Consider the following 22,923-nt stretch of genomic DNA (forward strand, 5'->3'; position numbering starts at 1 on the left):
TTATTTTTTCATTTATTTTTATATTATCAAAAATAAATATTGTTTTTGTTATAATGATTCTGATTATCATTAATAATAATAACCAATAATCCTCACAACAACAACAATAGCTATAAATAACAAATTATAAGAAGAAAAACTGGCAATAATGGAAATAAATAAATACATATATATATATATATATATATATATATATATATATATATATATATATATATATATATATATATATATATATATATATATATATATATATATATATATATATATATATATATATATATATATATATTACACTACCGTTCAAAAGTTTGGGGTCACATTGAAATGTCCTTATTTTTGAAGGAAAAGCACTGCACTTTTCAATGAAGATAACTTTAAACTAGTCTTAACTTTAAAGAAATACACTCTATACATTGCTAATGTGGTAAATGACTACTCTAGCTCCAAATGTCTGGTTTTTGGTGCAATATCTACATAAGTGTATAGAGGCCCATTCCCAGCAACTATCACTCCAGTGTTCTAAAGGTACAATGTGTTTGCTCATTGGCTCAGAAGGCTAATTGATGATTAGAAAACTCTTGTGCAATCATGTTCACACATCTGAAAACAGTTTAGCTTGTTACAGAAGCTACAAAACTGACCTTCCTTTGAGCAGATTGAGTTTCTGGAGCATCACATTTGTGGGGTCAATTAAACGCTCAAAATGGCCAGAAAAAGAGAACTTTCATCTGAAACTCGACAGTCTATTCTGGTTCTTAGAAATGAAGGCTATTCCACAAAATTGTTTGGGTGACCCCAAACTTTTGAACGGTAGTGTATAAATAAAATTAGACTTAGACTTAGACTTACACTTAGACAAACTTTAATGATCCACAAGGGAAATTGTTCCACACAGTAGCTCAATTATTATTTATAATAATTATATTTATATTTATATATTTATATTTATATATTTATAATAATTAATAGATAAATGAATCATAAATAATAACATCACATTTTATAAGAAATATTTAGTACAATAACATGGCTTTAAATGCTTGAGTCTGCAATTATTCAACAAAAACAAGAAGAACGATAACAATAAATATATCCATACTTACAAATGGACTAGAATATAATCAAGGAAACATGTTTTCATATTCAGTCCTTCCGATTTTAGTTAGTTATTATAAGTTTAGGGCAAGAAAAGAAACTGCTCATGTCACCACCATTGAAGCTTTTGGCAGCAGGGAAGTGGGCTGGAGGGGGCGTGGTCAGAGGCAGAGTGTGAAGCCTGCTGAGTTGTGGATAAAATGTGTGTTAAGCGATGCTGGTGGAGGCTTTGGTGCAAAAACCTGGAGGGCACAAAGTGGAGACACGTTGGTCTTTGTGTATCTGAACTCTGCACGTCATTTAGGCCTGAAGGATTAGCATTTGCACCTTTTCTTTGGCACACTGCTTGGATTCCTTCAGTGGACTACGCTTCAGTCTATTTAAGGTACTTTTTTTTTTTTTTAGGAAGAACATTTTGCATAAAGCAGTGGCTTGATTAGTTTGTTATTATCATGTACTTTTTAGCTCATTTGTAGCTGTTTTATTGATGTTTTGAAAAAACTATACTAACTTGATTTTAGTGGTATACTGTACAGCATTTCTGCCACTAATAGCACGACTCTTCATGTTTCTGTTGCCAGCTGTCATCCACCTATGCACGGGAGTGTCTCTCCATTTTAGCTGTTTATTTCTACCTTGGTGCTGATAGTAAAAGATGAGACCTAGAGGTACGAGCCTGCTGCTACTGCTATTGCTCGCCCAGAGGGCCGTTTCCATGGCGACACATCCAAACGCCACAGGTTGGCAGCAGATTCTAGACAAGTACCTGGATGAGGATGGCGACTGGTGGCAGGCCAAGCAAAGGGGGAGGAGGGCCATCACGGACACCGACGCCCAGCTCATATTGGACCTTCACAATAAGCTCCGAGGCCAGGTGTACCCCCCGGCCTCCAACATGGAGTACATGGTGAGTGGATGCATTAGGTGGACTATTTTGGTGTGTAAACTAATGTCTCTTTTCCACCGCATGACACCTACTTGACCTAATTTACCATACTGCCAATTTAAACTATAGTGCTGGTGTATAACTTACCGGTAGCTCTCATTACAGTATTAAACTTGACATTTCCTCGCTGCCCTCAGTCTACCTCTGAATAAAAATGGTCTACCGCAGGGGTGTTAGACGTACGGCCTACTGGCCGGATCAAGCCCGCGAACAGGTTTTACCCGGCCCGCGAGATGAGTTTGCGGAGTATAAAAATGAGCTGAAATGTTTAAATGAAAGAAACTGCTGTTCTAAATGTGTCCACTAGATGTCGCAGTAGCAAGTCTTTGTATCCTCTGAGATCAAAGTGCATATGACTTCAGTGGGGCGCAGCCATGTGTCGTGTTAAGATAGAGCTAATGTTTCCGTGTTTGGACACTACGTACTCACGCTGTTTATTAGTGATAGTATACAAAATGTGGATAGGTACATTCATACCTTGATTGTCAAATTCAGGGGTCCCCAAACTACGGCCCACAGGACGTCCCAAGTAAAAAAAAAAGTTTTTTTTTAAAATTATTATTTATTTTTTATAAAAAATCTTTCCTTTCTAATCCATTTTCTACCGCTTGTTACACTTGGTGTCTCCTAGCCGCTCAGGCAAATCATATTGTCTAAAAATGAATTTTCCCATCGATAACGTGACAATGTTAAATGTTGATGAACAACAATGTTAATTGAAGTTAAATGACAAAACGGATTATAAAGACAATGTATATATATATATATATATATATATATATATATATATATATATATATATATATATATATATATATATATATATATATATATATATATATATATACAGCCTGGCCCCCGGCCAAATTTTTAACCCAATGCGGCCCCCGAGTCAAAAAGTTTGAGGACCCCTGGTCAAAGTTGTTGTGGGTAATGGGGACACATTTTTTGGGTGCACATTAATTTGCTGAAATAATGTGTATCCCCTTCTAACTTCATGTACGATTAATGAAGGAGTCCAAATTCACAGGTTTTGTTGTAGATGATGCTTAGTACATCAGTTGAGCAAAATGAGTAGACATCCTGTAATTTGATTATGATATTGGTAATAATTTAATCTTCTGATAGATTAGAATTACCAACAATGGGAGCATTTTGAATTTCTGCTAGACTCAATTCCACCTATTTGACTGATGAACATTATCGCATAGTTTATTCAGAAAGTATAAATAATGACAAATAAAGACAGAATGCTATAATCCGCAACATGTAAGTGTAAAAAAACAAAACATTATGTAGAAGTCTCCTTCAAGTGGGGTGGGTGAATCACACACGTCAGCTGGATACCCGTGTACCACTACCACAGTTTGAGAATTACTTGTCAAGAGAATTGGTATTAATAAACGGTTGCTGAATGGTCAAGAATAATTATTATTTATACTTATTTACCGGAAAATCTTCCTATTTTTAAATGCAAATGTTTTATGTTGTTATGTGGACAACATAACTCCACAGTCTCCATTTTTTCCTCCAGCGGTCTGTTTTCTTGCTGCCCTCAGTCTCTTCTTGAATAAAATTTGTTGATATACAAATAACCGTCACTTACATATTTGTTATTGTTGACATAACAACAATAAACAACCTGTTGTTTTACTTTAGCAGTATCCTACACCAGTCTCTATTGTTTGCTGCATCAGTCCATTTTCCAGCTGCCCTCAGTCTCCTCTTGGAAAAAAATTGTCCAAAGTACAATAACCGGTTATTAATTGGTCTTGCAGATTTTTGCTGTTGTTGCCGCATCTTTGTTACATTTGTGGATGCGCGGCACCGCTTTGGCAGTATGATATTCCACAGTATCCACTTTGCTGCAGCAAATGGCTAGAAATAAACAACAAACAATACAATAAACAACCCGTTGTTGTACCTTAGTTGTATACTCACAGTCTTTACTTTTTGCTGCTCTCAGTCTCCTGTTGAAAAACATTAGTCAAGATATTAGTTACTGGTTGCTAAACGATCGAGCAGATTTGCCAATACAGCTTCATTGTTAAGCCATTCTGGATCACTTTGATCCAGAAAGTGGTCCGTTATTTTGCAGCCCTCAGTCTCCTCTTAAGTACAATTTGTTGAGATATAAATAACCTGTTACTAATTAGTCGATCAGATTTGTCATTGCCATTGCTGAGTCATAGTTATATTTGCAGGTACAAGGCTTAGCATTGGTAGCAAGCTCCAGGGTCTCCATTTTGATGCAGTGGCTTGTGTTCCTGCTGCCCTCAGTCTTCTCTTAAATAAAATTAGTCAAACTAAAAATAACAGGTTGTTAAAAGGTCTAGCAGATTTGTAATTGCTGCATCATTGTTAAGTTTTTGGGTATGTGGTGGCTGGAAATACCGCTTTGGCAGTGCTAAACCCCACAGGCTCCATTTAGATTCAACGGCTTGTTTTCTTGCTGACCTCAGTCTCCTGTTGAATAAATTTAGTCAAGATATTAGTCACCGGTTGCTAATTGGTCGAGCAGATTTGCTATTCCAGCATGATTGTTAAGCCACTCTGGACACTGCAGTAATATACAGTACTCCACAGTCTCCATTTTGCTAAAGTGGCCCGTGTTTCTTGCTGCCCTTAGTCTCCTTAAGAATAAAGTTGACTGAAACGTAATAAATACATGGGTTATCCTCTGTTATTGTTGTGTGATGCGTTCAATGCAGCATGATTTCGGCAGCTATTTTGAAGTAGCCAGTGGAAAAACGGCATTATTAATGACCCCAGTCTGAACTTGTTAAGTGTACTTTTGTGGGCCGTACAGCTCAGCGACAGCCACCAGAGCAGCTGGCAAGTTTCCCACTAAGCACCTTTACACACTTTAGACCTTACACATGTGACTTTGGTTGTTTTTACAAAGGGTCATAACTTTAGTCCTGCTATGCGATTTGTTTGACTTTAACCTCTTGGTCCTCACGTGTGTGTGCGTGTGTGTGTGATGTTCTTGTATTTCTACCTTTCTTGACAACAAGGAAAAGTACTTTCCATATGAGGACCGGTGAACATGTTAGGACATAAATCATGGTCCCAATACAGAAAACCATTGCATCTAATAGAGAATGTCCCATTTGTACCCCTAGTGGTGAAATCTATCAAAATTAGGGTGATCCCAAAAAGGAGGGATTTTTCAAATTGAATGTGTGTCGATTTTAAAAGTGCTCCCCCTCTGGTCAACATATGAAATAACAAGTGTGTGTAAAAGTCTGAAGTGCTCCCCCTCTGGCCAACATATGTAATAACAAGTGTGTGTAAGAAATTGAAACGCACTCCCTTTGGCCAAAATTAATTTTAAAAAAATCGAATAAATATGTATATAGAGGCATACTGATTACCAACCAAATGCAAACAAAAAATTCAAAAAATAAATAAATGAACTAAAAGCAGTCTTTTTGTCACAATGTGTAGACTTTTTTTCTTAAAAAATTGGGAACAATTTCTCATATTCTTTCTGTTTCTGTAATATTGCAAGATTTTCTCGTAAAGTTATAATTTTTTATGTAAAATTATTACTTTTCAATGCAAAATGGTGACATTTGTCATATCAAATTCTGACTTTTATCACAACTTTTCCAATGTATTTGTTGTTCTTGTAAAATAGTGAAATTCTTTGAGTGAAATTATGACTTTTGTCATGATTTTGCCAAGCAAATGTTCTAATGTTATTATACTGTTACCAAAAGTTTTAAGTTTTCTTATAAAATTGTGACTTTTGTCGAGTAAAATTACGACTCTTTTCATAAAATTGCCAAAATGTTGAACTTTTCTTGTAAACTTGTGACTGTTATTGAGTAAAATTCCAACTTTTATAATAATATTGCACAAATGTTCAGTTTTTCTTGGAAAATTTTTACTTGCGTTGAGTAAAAATATAACTTTTATTATAATACTGCCAAATATCTAAGTTTTTCTTGTGAAATTGTGACCTTTTTCTTATGAAATTCCAACTAATTTTTCACAACAAGCTTTGTTTTATATTTGCATAGTATGTATATATTGTTAATGTTGTAAATACAAATCTTTATATATCTAGAAAGGGTGGTCCTAAGGGGTAGGCATCTTTCGGAGGTCTCAGGAAGGTAACAAGTACAATAGTGTGTGGTGTGTGTGTGTGTGTGTGTGTGTGTGTGTGTGTGTGTGTGTGTGTGTGTGTGTGTGTGTGTGTGTGTGTGTGTGTGTGTGTGTGTGTGTGTGTGTGCGTGTGTGTGTGTGTGTGTGTGTGTGTGTGTGTGTGTGTGTGTGTGTGTGTGTGTGTGTGTGTGTGTGTGTGTGTGTGTGTGTGTGTGTGTGTGAGTCATACTTGCCAACCCTCCCGTTTTTAGCGGGAGAATCCCGATATTCAGCGCCTCTCCCGACAACCTCCCGACAGAGATTTTCTCCCGACAATCTCCAAGGTATTCAGCCGGAGCTGGAGGCCACGCCCCCCCCCCCCCAAAAAGTCTGCAGCAGCTGCGATTGGACCTGACCGGGTACAAGTACTGGAGTACCAATTGCTTGCCAGGGAAGATCTTCCCCAGGAAGCAAGGATTGACCGGTTTTGGGCCATGCTAGAGAGAGATGGAAGATTCCACACTCTCGTGCATTTGATGAAAGCACTTTTGTGCGTGCCACACAGCAATGCATCATCAGAGAGGGTGTTCAGCATGGTTAGAAAAATAGTGACAGAGAATAGAAAGAGGATGGACAATTCAACCCTTAACAAAGCATTGTACTTTCAAGTACAACAATGAGTAGATGAGTGTTGTGTGTGTGTAAATAAATGAACACTAAAATTCAAGTATTTGTTTTATTTATATATATAATAAAATAATAATAAATATATATATACATATATATATATATATATATATATATATATATATATATATATATATATATATATATATATATATATATATATATATATATATATTAAATACTTGAGTTGGTGAATTCTAGCTGTAAATATACTCTCCTCTTAACGTAGCGTAACGGGTATAAGAAATACTTTGATTATTTGAGTGAAATTCCTGCTAAAATATGTATATTGGTTTGTTATTCAATGAGAGGTCCAATTGCGCCATCTGCTGGTACCTGTAAGTCTGTAGATATTATTGGCAGACTTCCTGTTCTCTGCTAATGACATCGAAAGCAGCAGAGGTGCTAACCACATATTGTTTGTATGTGCGTTCTGATCACTCATTGCAGCTACCAGTAAAGAACCACATCATCCAATCCAGCCTGTGTGTGGGTTCTTGGCGGGACGGGTACACAGCAGTTACATATATATATATATATATATATATATATATATATATATATATATATATATATATATATATATATATATATATATATATATATATATATGAAATACTTGAGTTGGTGAATTCTAGCTGTAAATATACTCTCCTCTTAACCACGCCCCTAACCACGCCCTCGCCCCAACCACGCCCCCAACTAAGCCCCCTATCCACCCCCGACCAAGCCCCCCACCCCACCCCCCACCCCCACCCCACCTCCCGATATTGGAGGTCTAAAGGTTGGCAAGTATGGTGTGAGTGCACGCAGAGTCCGCCAGATCGCTTTTCACCATGCAATCAGAATCAAGAGCGCGGCACCCCGGCTTGTTTTACCAGGTGTTTCACCCCATCCGCCTCCCCCCCTACCGAATCCACACACGTCCACAAAGTCAAGTGCTGCACGCTCGGCCATCTGGAACACTTGCAATCAGACTACACGTGTAGTCGCGGCCATTGTGAATGGCCACCGACGGCATCAGGGCCCGTTAAAAAAATATCAATACAGCATCCAGAAAGTAAAGACTTCTTTTTTTTAAAGTCTGTCAATAAAACAGCTACAGGACAAAAGGCGTATTATTCCACGAAAAAGGCAAATAAACATTTCCTGCTGGGGGCAATTGCTGGACTATGTAATTGTCTAATTGAGAGTTTGGATTTGAGGACCACGTACATGTGTGTGTGTGTGTGTGTGTGTGTGTGTGTGTGTGTGTGTGTGTGTGTGTGTGTGTGTGTGTGTGTGTGTGTGTGTGTGTGTGTGTGAGTGTGTGTGTGTGAGTGAATTGGGCTTGGCAGGCCTCTGCTTGAGGCACACTCATGTGGAGAAGTGCTGAGCCAGCAGCCAGCCATGCACAGCTCCTTTCTACTGTCTCCTGTTACAGTTGGCTGTTTTCTCTTTCTTTCTTTTTCTTTTTTTGATATATTTTTTTTTACATTCAGAGGCACCCGGGGGTGAACTATGTGGAGTCATGCAACAAGTGGACGTGAGGTTAGAAGGAGGGTTGGCAAGGAATACTGTAGGTAAACAAAAACCGAGGTCTAAAGATGATACACACAGATTTGAAATTGAAAGGAGAGAGGGTTTCTAAGGAACTGAAAGGCCGAAGGCGAAGGTTGAATAATCAAGAGGAGGGGGGGAAAAACAATAATAGATTCTTGGAAGAGTGTGAAATAAATCTCAGGATAGAAATAGTTCAAATTTTCTGCATGTTATTAAAGCCCACTTAGATACATCTGATTGTTTTTTCAAGTCTTTATGTCAAATATAAAATGTTTTTGTAACACAACTTTGCCACTAGCAGTCAAATAAAAGGGCCTTAATATTAGTGTTTTATTCATGTTTAAATGACACATAAGCCTTCAGCTAGGTGGCAGCAGTGCTGTAGTGTATTGGAGCACAAGGGGGGGTGAAAAACATATTGTCCCCTGGGGGCAAAGGGGGGTAATGGCACCCCACCGAAGGCTGCAAGAATTAAAGGATGTGGGAGTCACTTCGATACATTTTCTATATTAAAGATGGTGAAGAAGGTGTTAATATCTAATAATATGGTTATGGGGTTAGTTTATTTCAAACATGCATACAGTTATGATATGACACATCACATATTTTCTTTTCCATAAATTTCCAGTTTCTCATAACATCATCTATGAAAAGGAGTAGGAAGAAACGGAGCTTATTTAATCCAACCCCTTTTTGTTTCATGGCAATTTATATCCCAATTGTTATAATTTGTCTCGTATGTTTAGTTATTATTCAATTACTTGTGCAAACCCCAAAACCAGTAAAGTTGGCACGCTGTGTAAATAAATGATAAATGGGTTATACTTGTATAGCGCTTTTCTACCTTCAAGGTACTCAAAGCGCTTTGACAGTATTTCCACATTGACCCATTCACACACACATTCACACACACATTCACACACTGATGGCGGGAGCTGCCATGCAAGGCGCTAACCAGCAGCCATCAGGAGCAAGGGTGAAGTGTCTTGCCCAAGGACACAACGGACGTGACTAGGAAGGTAGAAGGTGGGAATTGAACCCCAGTAACCAGCAACACTCCGATTGCTGGCACAGCCACTCTACCAACTTCGCCACGCCGTCCCAAATGGTAAATAAAAACAGAATACAATGATTTGCAAATCCATTTCAACGTATATTCAATTGAATAGACTGCAAAGACAAGATACTAAACGTTCGAACTGGAAAACTATGTTATTTTTTGCAAATATTAGCTCATTTGGAATTAGATGCCTGCAACATGGTTAAAAAAAGCTGGCACAAGTGGCAAAAAAGACTGACAAATTGAGGAATGCTCAACAAACACCTATTTGGAACATCCCACAGGTGAACAGGCTAATTAGGAACAGGTGGGTGATTGAAACCATGAAAATAACCATCCGGATTGTTCTAGGCGCAAAGTTCAAAAGCCAGCATATGTGATGGTATGGGGGTGTATTTGTGCCCAAGGCATGGGTAACCAACACATCTGTCAAGGCAACATTATGCTGAAAGGTACATACAGGTTTTGGAGCAACATATGTTGCCAATCAAAGCAACATTGTAATGGATGCCCCTGCTTATTTCAGCAAGACAATGCCAAGCCGCGTGCTACAACAGCGTGGCGTCATAGTAAAAGAGTGCGGGCCTGTAGTCCAGACCTGTCTCCCATTGAAAATGTGTGGCGCATTATAAAGCGTAAAATACGACTGTTGAACAACTTAAGCTGTACATCAAGCAAGAATTGGACAGTATTCCACCTGAAAAGCATAAAAAATTGGTCTCCTCAGTTCCCAAACGTTAACTGAGTGTTGTTTAAAGGAAAAGCCATGTAGCACAGTGGTAAAAATGCCCCTGTGCCAACTTTTTTGCAATATGTTGCTGCCAATAAATTCTAAGTTAATGATTATTTAAAAAAAAAAAAGTTTCTCAGTTCGAACATTAAGTATCTTGCCTTTGCAGTCTATTCAATTGAATATAAGTTGAAAAGGATTTGCTAATCATTGTATTCTGTTTTTATTTACAATTTACACAACGTACCAACTTCACTGGTTTTGGGGTTTATATTAGAAAATATCCTCCTGAGAACCAGCGTCTTTTGCCGTGGACATTTGCTTTTGTTCATTTAGTTGCGCAAAGAGAAAGTGCATCAACGTGACTGTAAAAACAGGCATGGTTCCATCGGCATGGAAACATGGTGAATATCTCTCTAGGGTATATTTTGGTGATTACCACAACATAATAGAAAATAAGACACGTTGTAATATAATACATAGAATACCTAAATACGACTTTATTTGAGACTTAAAGAAAAACTGCACTTTTTGAGGGGAATTTTGCCCATCATGCACCATCCTTGTGTGACACGTCTTTCTCTTTTCTGTGCATTGTAAATTGAAAAACTGCTAGTAAGAGCTGGCTAACAATGCAAGTTATGGGGATACGATCTATTCCGCCTATAAAGCCCCTTCCCAAAACATTCAACAAACCTTAAACATACATGCTATTTGTGATGTAATAGCATGCACATTCATGATGACATGTTATATTTAAAATACTTTGGTCATATTAAGCGTTACTGTAACTTATTTTCTGGGTGCATTGATTTCACAGAGTGTATATAGCCACTAGGGTTGTACGGTATACCGCGATACTAATGAATCATATTCGTTACTATACCGCCTCTAAAAAATACCGGTCCTCAAGAACTCAGGAAAATGTCCCTGGACGCATGAGGACTTAAAATATAACCAATGTATGATCCTGCAACTACTTGGTATCGGATTGATACCCAAATTTGTGGTATAATCCAAAACTAATGTAAAGCATCCAAACAACAGAAGAACACGTGATAATTACATTATAACAGAAGTGTAGATAGAACATGTCAAAAGAGAAAGTAAGCAGATATTAACAGTAAATGAACAAGTAGATTATTAATTCATTTTCTACCACTTGTCCTTAATAATTTTGACAAAATAATACAATGGAAAATAACACAATATGTTACTGCATACGTCAGCAGCTAAATTATGAGCATTTGTTTGCTTATTTACTAATAAAAAACAAGTTGTCTTGTATGTTCACTATTTTATTTAAGGACAAACTTGCAATAATGTACCGTAAGATTTCTTGTTAAAATAAAGCCAATAATTAAATTTTTTGTGGTCCCCTGTATTTAGAAAAGTATCGAAAAGTACCGAAAAGTATCGAAATACATTTTGGTACCTGTACCAAAATATTTGTATCGGAACAACACTAATAGTCACTATAGAATTCATTGGTATGCGCTCTGAAATGAATGTCAATAACAACATAGAGAGCACTCTCTATGTTTGTTGACGCTGACGGCAGACTTTGTGAGAGCCATGGAGTGTTATCCTGTAGCACTATCACTAATCTGTCATGTCTGTGATCATGTTTTGTTTAGTTATGTTTTGCTTGGTTTTGGACACTTTTTAGTTCTTGTTTTCCTTGCTTTGTCACCATAGCAACCTTTAGTTTCACCTGGTTCACATCCTCATGTCACGCACCAGTCTCACGTTTTCACATTTCGAGTCACACAGCTGTTTTCACTAATCATGTCACCAGTATTTAAGCTTGTTGTTGCCAGGCAGTCGGCCTGGTGACATTATCCTTTCTACCTCTGCTACCTGTCATTCCAAGCCATTGTTCCATGCACGTTTTTCATGCCACAGTAAGTGTTGTATATTTCATGTTTATAGTTTTTGCCTTTGTGCAAGTTTTTGTTTCATAAGCCACGTTTTTGTACTTCCGCCTTGTGCACGCTTTTCGTTTGTTCTTTTTGTTTGTGTAAAAATAAACATGTCGTCACCTTCACGCCTTGCCTGCGCCAACTTTCCTTTGCCTTCCGGGAAAACAAAACCCCCCAAAGTCCCCTTATTGACATAAACGTTTCAAATAAGAAAATAAAGCAGTGACTTACAATGTCCGCTCTCACTGGGAAGCCAAACGATGGGATGGTTGTATATTTCAGCACTTGTGCTCCCTTTGAGCTACTAAATTCTGAATAATCCTCACTCCTCTGATAAAAAAATACTCCCCAAAGATGTGGCAATTGTCTTATACTGTGTTCTATTTGTTGAGAGCCATATGGTATCAAGTTGGCAGTTTGTGGATTTTCAAAGTTGACCAAATTCTCAGCTTGGTGCTACAACCTTCTAGTATACAGGTGAGATGTATGATTTATACCAGTGGTCCCCAACCTTTTTGTAGCTGCGGACCGGTCAACGCTTGAAAATTTGTCCCACGGACCGGGCTGCACAAGAAATTTAAAAAAAAAAAAAAAATTGTTTTCTTTTTTTTTTCTTTTCTTTTTCATAAAGAAATACAATCATGTGTGCTTACGGACTGTATCCCTGCAGACTGTATTGATCTATATTGATATATAATGTATATATTGTGTTTTTTATGTTGATTTAATAAAAAATAAAATATATATATATATTTTTTTAATTTCTTGTCCGCCCCGGTACCAATCGATCCGTGGACTGGTACCGGAATGCAGCCCGATGGTTGGGGACCACTGATTTATACTCTATCACTAACTTTGACCTTTGACTAACTCAAAGGCAATACTTCTTCATTCTATAGCGGGTCGCAACCATGGTTTATTAGCAGCTTGATGTGTGTGTGTGTGCACGCGCACACACACACACACACACACACACACACACACACACACACACACACACACACACACACACACACACACAATGGCAATGCTTTTGCTGCTTCTGCAAGATGCCGCAGATCGAGCGCATATTTCACGACCATGTCGACCTATTTGCCCGAAGTGACGAATATTTATTTGAACTCTGCAGTCCCTCCTTTCTTAAACTTACGTTTTGACATTATGTATTTCCCCCGCGGGATAATACGAATGTATTTTCTGTAATCTGTTTGTGTTTTCTCCGTGTGTTTGATGTTCGGCTATTCCGCCGGAATTGTGCCCTTATATGGGGAATTAAGGGATGTACCTATGCAAATTACGGAATTAAGGGCGTTTAATGCATATTGGGGAAATAAGGGCGTGTTTATATGCAAATTATGATAGACATGCACCCGCTAACCATTTGGCATTCAGCAACTTAAGAACAGCAGGTGGTAACAATTGGGTGGTTTAAGAACACGTCATGAATGTGAATGGACTCCTCTCAGGAAATCACTTAGGAAGAAAGATAAGAGGAAAAGTTAGGAAGTTATTGCTGAATGGGGCCCAGTGTGAGCACGACACCAGAAAGTTAGTTCTTCTATATTAACTGTCTATTAATGTTCTCATTCATCCAGGTCATTGTCATCTCAGGGCATTCAATCGATTGCTCTGTACTGTTTGGTTTGTCTTAGAAGAGGTTTCGCCTCTCATCCGAGTAGGCTTCATCAGTTCTTAAGTTTAACTCTTACAATACAAATGTTGCTGCAAGTTGGTTAATGTTCTGGTAACAGCTATTTTTATGCAGTTATTTTATTTATGCAGATCATTTTTTATAGCGCTTTTTAAGCTGAATATATGAATCCCAATTATTAGCCTCCTTGTACCAGCAGTTTTTTACTATTTAGAATACACAGAAAAAAAAGACGCGCGTTATTGTCTCACATAGAGATTGTGGATGATGGGTAAAAATGTAAAAAAGTGCAGTATTCCTTAAATGTAAGCTAAAAACACATAACATTTGTTTAAAAAAAACACACAAATAAAAACCAGTGATGAAGTGAAGCCGCAACATTTGATGCGTGAAGTGATGAGGACAATCCTTTTTTTTTGTCAGCGTTAAAAAGTGCAAAAGAACGCTGGTTCTAAAGAGGTTATACCAAGGGCCAATCAAAACATAAGGTGTGGGCGGAAAATGGCCCCTGGGCCGCACTGTGTACATCACTGCTATACAGCATATATTGAACACATTAGTTTCCAATTTCACCGGCTCTTTGTAGGGTCTTTTATTCTGCACAACAACCTCATCATCCCGCCAGCCGGTCCGTCTGTGCTTCAGTGTGTCCCAGTAATGATGCCTGCTCAATTAAACCCACAAGCTAACTTAAGCTAAGGTAATGAAAAAAGTCTTGAGGGAGTTACTTTAAAAAGACCCAACAATGACAAGCGGGAGAGTCAAGTAGTGCCAACTCAAAGAGCCTGAATTTAAAAGAAAAATACCACCAATTATGGTATAATTAAATGGTCGATGATTCACATGCTCCATGCATGTTCTCAAAATGTGCGGCAGCTTGACAAAAATAAAGACAAATATTATTTGTTTTTGATTTACTTAAGCTAACATTAAAAAAAAAACCTTGTCCTAGATCACACATGTGATATTTGAGATATTTGTATTAGAAAACATAGAAGGTACATTGTGGTAGTTTATGAGCTTTACCATTTTTTCTTTTGGGTCAGTGCTGGACCGCCGTCACGTCTCAGAAGACGCCGACAGCTCCAGTCTGCTGGAAGACTGCAATGCCGACACACCCATGCATGCAGTTGCACACACACACATACAGTACAAGCATAAAACCATCAGCCCATCAGCTTTGTTATCGTCTGCCTTTGTATTAAACCAGAACCCGGCTGACCTTCTGTGGCGTTAACCTCCGGGACTCTTAAGATAACATCTATTCAAATCTCCGCCATTTCCTCCTCCCTGCTGTCCTGCTCTCTCTTATCCCCATGGCTTTGTTCCCATTCTGTCATTATACAACATAAAAAAAAACATTTCCCTAGAAAAGCAAGTTTCACACTCCGGGGAAATCCTCAAAGCACCTCCTGTGGCTCCTAGGGTACATTTACACCACATTTCAAAATGATCCCTTTTAATGACCACGCCAATTTGTTTACCTTTCCTGTGTATGTGATAGGACTGCACACAAAAAGTAATAATAATGACATGTATTTCACTCAAAATGATAGACACCCAGGCTGGTGAAATGTCAGTTTTAGCAGTGAATATTAGAGTAATCTAATCAGTTCCTGAATGGACTAAAAGTGCCTGTGGCTCATCACAATGCCACTAACTCACACTAATGACCCTGACAAAGCACAACATCCCAAACATATGAGCATTTTTTTTCTCTAATTTAAATGGAGCCCTGGGCCCCACGGGACAGACATTACAGGACTATTCAGAGCTGTGGATACTTTAAACCTGCCAGCAAGATGCTCTTCAGGTGGAAGTCTGTGGTTGGATGAAACGGCAACAAAAAGCATAAACCACAGTGATTTAACGGAATGGTTCTGGGGAAAACATTTTTAAAATTTATTTTTTATCTTGTTTGCGATCTCAATGCAAACCTTTATCATTCCTTCAAAGTGTTACTTAAATAAATAGTTAATATAGTTAATATGGAGGAGTGCTTGGCTGGGATAGACAACGTGGAGAAAATTATAACTGGGGATCTAAACACAGATATTCAACGCAGAGATGCGCCTGTCTTCAGATCCTACAGCAAGTTTTGTAATCTACACGGTCTTTCCCAGCTAATAGCACTACCTACAAGGGTGTGTGATTCCACCCAATCAACCATAGATTTCATTCTCACTTCAGACCGGCCTAAAATAAAAAATAGTGGGGTCATGATCTGTGGTCTTAGCGACCACTATCTAACTTTCTGCACCCGCAAAATAGCTAAACCCAAAGCCAATGGCCACATAACAGCCCAATCCAGATGTTATGTTCAAATAACAGACACAACAGCCTCGCTCAACTTCACAACAGCACTCTCCTTTATTTCAGTAACTTCCTCAAAAGGCCCAGCCCAACTACGGTGGCTTCAAGGTATCAAAAAGCACAACGTAAATAGCCTGAGTAAGACAGTAGAACACATTACCAATAGGCATTCAAGTATAAGAACAGTATTTAAGATTAACTTGAATGAACACAACATTTCCCCTCCTCTCTTAAAACTTCAAGTATGGAAGGTGGCCACAAAGTCCTGAAAACGCTCAGGGCGTGCACGGGCCCTAACAGGCCGAGGCTCAGGAGCAAGGGGGACCGGCAGTGGGGCCGGTGCTGGGGCAGGGCACTGCGCGACCGGCACAGCCTGGGCGAGGGGTGCTGCCACTGGATCGGGCACCGGAGGGCGTGGCCCCAATGCGGGAATGTTCGGTGCCACCCCTGTGACGTGAGGCTGGTGAGGAGGGGCAGGTACCTTGCGCAGGCAGCTAGCGTGCCAACGGGATCCATCGGTTAACTGAAATGAAGCTGGGCCCAGCTGGCGGCTGACCTGGTATGGAACAGACCAGAATGTTGACAGTTTGTTGGCGCGGTGGGGCCGGCGCGCTCTGACCCAGTCCGACACTCTGACAGCTGGCCATTTAGCCCTGTGCTTCTGATCGAACCTTTGCTTCATGGAAGTTTGTTGTCCCTTGACGCGAGACTTGACTGCTGCTGAGCATGGTCGCGGGCTCGCGGCCATCGGTGGGCGGAGTCTCGACAGGGGAAGCACAAACTCTCGACCCACCATGAGGCTGGCAGGAGAGACCCCTGTTGTAGAGTGGACAGTCGCCCTATAGTGGAGGAGGGTCTGATTCAGTGCAGCCTCCAGCGAGTATCCCTCGGACATGTGAGCACGCAGTCCATTCTTCAGTGATTGGTTGTACCTTTCCACCCCCCCGTTTGCCTGGGGGTGGTAGACGGAGGTTCTGATGTGAGTAACACCCTTGCTGGCAAGGTAGGCGGTGAACTCCGAGGACAGGAACTGAGGACCGTTGTCCGTGGTGATGGCTCGGGGTAAACCCCAACGGGAAAACAGGCGGTCCAGGAAGGCGACGACGGCAGCAGAGGTGACCGTTCCCATGGGAGCCACCTCAGGCCACTTGGAATGCAGGTCGTAGACCACCACAAGAAACCTCTGGTGGTGTGGCACATTATGCAGCTCACCACAGATATCAAGCTGGAGATGGTCCCATGGTTTAGTTGGCCAGTCCAGGGGCTGGAGTGGAGGCGAAGCGGGTGGCCCAGTCTTCCCACTGGTGAGGCACGCTGCACAGGAGCGGATGAGTCCCTCCAGGTCTCGATCGATGGCGGGCCACCACACTGTGTCACGGCACCTTTGCTTGGCTTTGACTATGCCAAGGTGACCCTGGTGTGCCATCTGTAAGACACACCCTCTGAGGGCTACTGGGATAACAGCGCAGTGTCCCCGGGCGATGCAGGCCTCACCCCAGCATGACAGTTCGTTCTTCACACGGGAATACGGCTCTAGCTCAGGTGGGACACGGGAAGGCCAACCGTGTCTGATGTAGTCACGCACCATGGTGAAGACAGGCTCAGCTGCTGAGGCCGTCTCCAAATCACGAAGGGAGACAGTGTCCTTCAATGGTGAGTGGACCAGGTGGACCACGTCTTCTTCGTCCTCCGGGGAGACAGCGGGGCCCTGGGTGGTGGCAGGACGGGACAGGTAGTCTGCCACCACGTTATTCCTGCCAGGGGTGAATTGTAGCTGAAAGTCATACTGCTGCAGACGGTCTGACCATCTGTGAAGACGGAGGGGCCTGTGCCCCACACCAGAGGTAGACATCAGGGTCGTCAGGGCCTGGTGGTCCGTCCGTAAAGTAAAGGACCTTCCGTATAAGTAGAGATGCCAACGCTCACATGCCCATATACAGGCGAGTGCCTCCCGTTCGCCCACTGAATATTTCTGCTCAGTGGGGCTGAGCGCCCGAGAGGCAAACGCTACCGGTCTCTCTACGCCATCATGGATCTGTGACAGAACGGCACCTAGAGCCACTGCGGAAGCATCACAGGTCACGAATGTGGGGCTGTCCAGTTGGAAGTGCGCCAGGATCGGAGACGTGGTGAGGAGCCGCTTCAACTCGTCGAAACCAACCTGGCACTTGGGAGTCCAAGACCATGGTGTCTCCTGCCTGAGCAGCATCCTGAGCGGGGCCGTAATGGAGGAGTACTGAGGCAGGAACCGCATGTAGTAGGCTGTCATCCCCAAAAATGATGCCACCTGGGAGGCCGTCGCAGGAGTGGGGACGTCGATGATGGCATCCACGTTCGACTGGAGAGGCGAGATGCCGTCGGCGGAGACACGGAACCCAACAAAGTCTATGGCGGGTGCAGCGAAAACACACTTCTCTGTGTTCAGCGTGGCATGGTGGCGCTTGAGTGCGGTGAAAACCTGTTCCAGGCGGGCATCGTGTGTGGCAGCATCTGGCCCATGCACCACAATATCATCCAGATACGCCACAGTCCCAGTGCAGCTAGCGAGGATTGTGGACATGATTTTCTGGAAACAACTCGGCGCTGAATTGAGCCCAAAAGGCATCCTCGTGTAGCGGTACAGGCCAGTGTGGGTGATAAACGCTGTCAAGTCCCTACTCTCCTTATGTAAAGGGACTTGTAAATAGCCCTGGCGCAAGTCCAATTTACTGAAAACTCGGGAGCCGTGGAAGTGTGTAGTGAGTTCCTCCGTCGTAGGAAGAGGATATTTGTCAGGCACCACTGCCTTGTTCACTTGGCGGAGGTCGACGCAGACTCTCAGTCCGCCCGACTTCTTCTTGGCGATGACAATGTTGGACACCCATGGGGAAGCGTCGATGGGCTCTATGATTCCACCAGCCTGGAGGCGTTGAAGCTCCTGCGTAACGCCGTCCCGCAAAGCCAGGGGAACACGGCGAAGGGGCTGGACCACGGGAGGCACGCTGTGGTCCAGGAGTGGCTTGTGTGTAAATGAGCTGAGGCAGCCCAGGCCGTTAAACAGCTCCGGCTGGTCGTGTTGCCTCGGAGACGCTACGTGTAGAATCCGCATACCGCTGTTGTCCTGCAGGGTAAAACCCAGGCTAGTGAAGAGGTCGAGGCCCATGATGTTCTCGCCGCGGCGCGTGATGTGGAACGGGAAACGGTCCACAGCTGTAGAGGTGTAGCGAACCGGGAGGTAGAGAAGGCCGACGACATCGATTTTGCTGCGGCCGTAGCCACAGAGGGCAGTGGACGGGGGCTGTAGCTGTCTGTTCGGGAAGAGCAGGTTGCAGGTGTCGACATTCAGTAGTGACACTTTGGCCCCAGTGTCGAGGAGGAGAGGGACACAGCAGTCATCCAGGTAAACAGGGCACCTCGAGAAAGTCGCTGAGTGGGGGCCTACAGTGCGCACAGGCACCGCCGGGTCATGTGACTGTGCATCAGGGTAATCGGCCGGAGCGGACCGGCACCACCTGGCAAAGTGGTTAGGCTTCTGACAACGGCGACAAGTTTGGCCCCTAGCAGGGCAGTCCTGGGCCCTTGTTGCATGGCGGTTGGAGCCACAATTCCCACACCGTCTCTGTTGACGTGTTGGCTGGGGACGCGCTACCTGTATAGCAGCATCAGGGTCTGAGGTTGATAGCTGTTGCACTGACTGTTCAATAACAGGGGTAGGCCTATGAGGCTTATTTTCCGCAATTTTGGCCGCACATTCAGTAGCCGATTCCACTTGTATTGCGATTATTAGTGCGTCATCAAGTGTCAAAGTTGCATCCTTGAGTAACAACTCCTCCTGCACTCTGGGATTAGACGTTTTCTCAATGAGCTGGTCTCGAATGAGTTCATCAGTGAGGTTGCCGAAATTACAGTTCTGTGATAGGGCTCTTAAATCTGCTACATACTGCCTGGCAGACTCACCCGGGCGCTGACATCTTCGTCTGAACTCCAACCGGCGGAGTAGGATATTCTGTGATTTTACAAAATGTCCGCTCAAAGCTGTTATGACTGCATCATAAGTGTCCAGCGTACCGCTGAGAGAATTGAAAATTCTGTTCCCCTCCGCTCCAAGCAGGTGTAGGAGAATGGCGCGCTTCCTCGCGCTAGTGGCATTGTCCAAACCTGTGGCCAAAAGATACGTCTCAAAAGACGATTTCCACTGATTCCAGGGAATGACAGGATCGCCCGGGAGGGGTAGAAACGGGTCCGGAGGTGGCAGGGAGAATATAGGTGTGTCAGCCATCCTCGTTCGCCAAATGTTATGTTCAAATAACAGACACAACAGCCTCGCTCAACTTCACAACAGCACTCTCCTTTATTTCAGTAACTTCCTCAAAAGGCCCAGCCCAACTACGGTGGCTTCAAGGTATCAAAAAGCACAACGTAAATAGCCTGAGTAAGACAGTAGAACACATTACCAATAGGCATTCAAGTATAAGAACAGTATTTAAGATTAACTTGAATGAACACAACACCAGATCCCTTAAAAAATACTCCAGTGATCATTTCAATTTAAAATTAGATGAGTGGGACTGGTCCCCTGTGCTCGCGAGCAACCTGGTCGATGTTGCATGGGATCGCTTCAAAACAGCGTTCCTAAAGATACTAAATTACATGGCTCCCGTGAAAACAGTCAGGATCAAAGCCCGCTCGTAAAACCATGGATGAATCCGGACCTATTAGCTGCCATAAAAGACAGAGACAGAAAATACTCCGAATACCAAAAGTGTAAAACAGAAGTAGATAAACAACCCAATAATATCAACCTCAAATCACTCCTTTCAACTCTCAAAAAGCAATGCAATAAATTAAGAAATAAGTCAACCAACCTGACTAAATCCTTAAAAAAAAATTACATTAACGACAAAATAGAGGAAAACACAAATAAGCCACGTGAGCTCTGGAAAATTCTCAACAACCAGCTTCCTGGTTGCAGCCAGAAACTTAAAACCAGACTCACCAACATCAGCATCAAGGAGGGTGACTCCCTCATTACAGACAAAATGGAGGTGGCTAGCAGACTTAACGCCTTTTTCACCAGCATAGCCGCAACTCTTGTCAACAAGCTGTCCCACCACTCTGGTCGCTTTGGTGTAGAACACATTAAAGCCTTCTACAGAAAGATAGGAGTATCCAATGATGATTTCAAATTAGAAATGGTCACAGCTGATGAGGTGTTTAAAAAATTGAGCGCGCTCCACCCAAACAAGGCCACCGGCCTTGACAATATAAGATAGCAAGAGTAACCCCCCTCTTTAAAAAAGGAAGCAAATTGGAACCTGGCAACTACCGACCTGTTTCTATTCTCAGTTCCATTTCGAAAGTAACAGAGAAAATAGTTTATGAACAGGTCGATAGTTACCTTGCCACTAATAAACTCATGTACACATTCCAATCCGGCTTCAGAACTAACCACTCCACTGACACATGCCTTCTCTATCTGACCGACCACATCAAACATGAGGTGGACGCGGGCAAATACTGCGGCATGGTCATGCTGGACCTTCAGAAGGCCTTTGACACCGTTAACCCTGCTATACTGTTGGATAAGCTCAGAGCAATCGGATTTAACAAAACCTCATGGAGCTGGATGCAATCTTACTTGGAGGGGAGGGAGCAGGTGGTAGAGGTAAAGGGCACCGTGTCCCCCAACCCCCCCCCCCTCTCGGTGAGCTGTGGAGTCCCCCAAGGCAGTATATTGGGACCTTTACTGTTCCTAATATACATAAACGACTTGTCATCTGCATGCGACTGTGAATTGTTTTTGTTTGCGGATGACTCTGCCCTGCTGGTATCCGACAAGGACAAGTCACAGGTGGAGAAAATCCTCAGTGCTGAGCTCTGTAGAACTTGCACCTGGCTCGCTGACAACAAGCTATCCATACACTTGGGTAAAACGGAATCCATCCTGTTTGGGTCCCACATCAATCTTAAGAAAGTCAGTGACTTCACTATATAAGTGGGTGACATTGTTATCACCAGGAAAGATGAGGTCACCTACCTAGGTTCCATTCTAGAGGCTAACCTTTCCTGTGATAAAATGGCAACCAAGGTAATCAAAAAGGTTAACCAACGAACGAGATTTCTCTACGGAATCTCCTCTCTGGTCAACAAAAGCACCATGAGGATTCTGGCGGGAACTCTCGTTCAACCCTTTTTCGATTACGCATGCACCTCCTGGTACCCTAGCACCTCCAAAACCCTCAAATCTAAACTCCAAACATCCCAGAACAAGCTAGTCAGATTACTTCTAGACCTCCACCCCAGATCACACCTCACTCCTACCCACTTCTCCAAAGTGGGCTGGCTCAGGGTGGAGGACAGAGTAAAACAACACTGAGCCTAGTCTATGAAATCCACTGCACATCCCTGATACCAAAGTCCATGTCGAACTACTTCCTTAACGTAAATGACCGCCATAACCACAACACCAGGGGGAGCTCCACTAACCACGTTAAACCCAGATTCCGAACTAACAAAGGTCTTAACTCATTCTCTTTCTATGCCACAACAATGTGGAATGCGCTCCCAACAGGTATAAAAGAAAGGGCATCTCTATCCTTCTTCAAAACCGCAATAAAAGTTCACCTCCAGGCAGCTACAACCCTAAACTAACACCCTCCCCGGATTGCTAATAATCAAATGTAAACAATCAAATACAGATACTTTTTCTTATGCCTTCTGATCTCTCTCTCTCTCTCTCTCTCTCTCTCTCTCTCTCTCTCTCTCTCTCTCTCTCTCTCTCTCTCTCTCTCTCTCTCTCTCTCTCTCTCTTTCTCTCTCTCTATGTCCACTACTTGCTGTCCACATCCTACCCCCCCCCCCCTCCACACCCCTGATTGTAAATAATGTAAATAATTCAATGTG

At 42.2% G+C, this 22,923-nt stretch overlaps 1 protein-coding gene across 1 annotated transcript in view; it reads left to right on the forward strand.

The window, feature by feature from the left end:
* The first annotated feature begins 1,191 nt into the window (after positions 1 to 1,191).
* Positions 1,192 to 22,923, forward strand: part of crispld1a (cysteine-rich secretory protein LCCL domain containing 1a) — a 68,541-nt gene continuing 46,809 nt past the window's right edge. Inside the window, exons 1-2 of the mRNA XM_062021080.1 lie at positions 1,192 to 1,483; positions 1,680 to 2,005. Of these exons, the coding sequence (XP_061877064.1) occupies positions 1,754 to 2,005 (252 nt within the window). The 5' untranslated portion in view covers positions 1,192 to 1,483; positions 1,680 to 1,753. The remainder of the gene's footprint in view (positions 1,484 to 1,679; positions 2,006 to 22,923) is intronic.

This window comes from Entelurus aequoreus, linkage group LG15 (genome assembly GCF_033978785.1).
Source record: "Entelurus aequoreus isolate RoL-2023_Sb linkage group LG15, RoL_Eaeq_v1.1, whole genome shotgun sequence".
NCBI lineage: Eukaryota > Metazoa > Chordata > Actinopteri > Syngnathiformes > Syngnathidae > Entelurus > Entelurus aequoreus.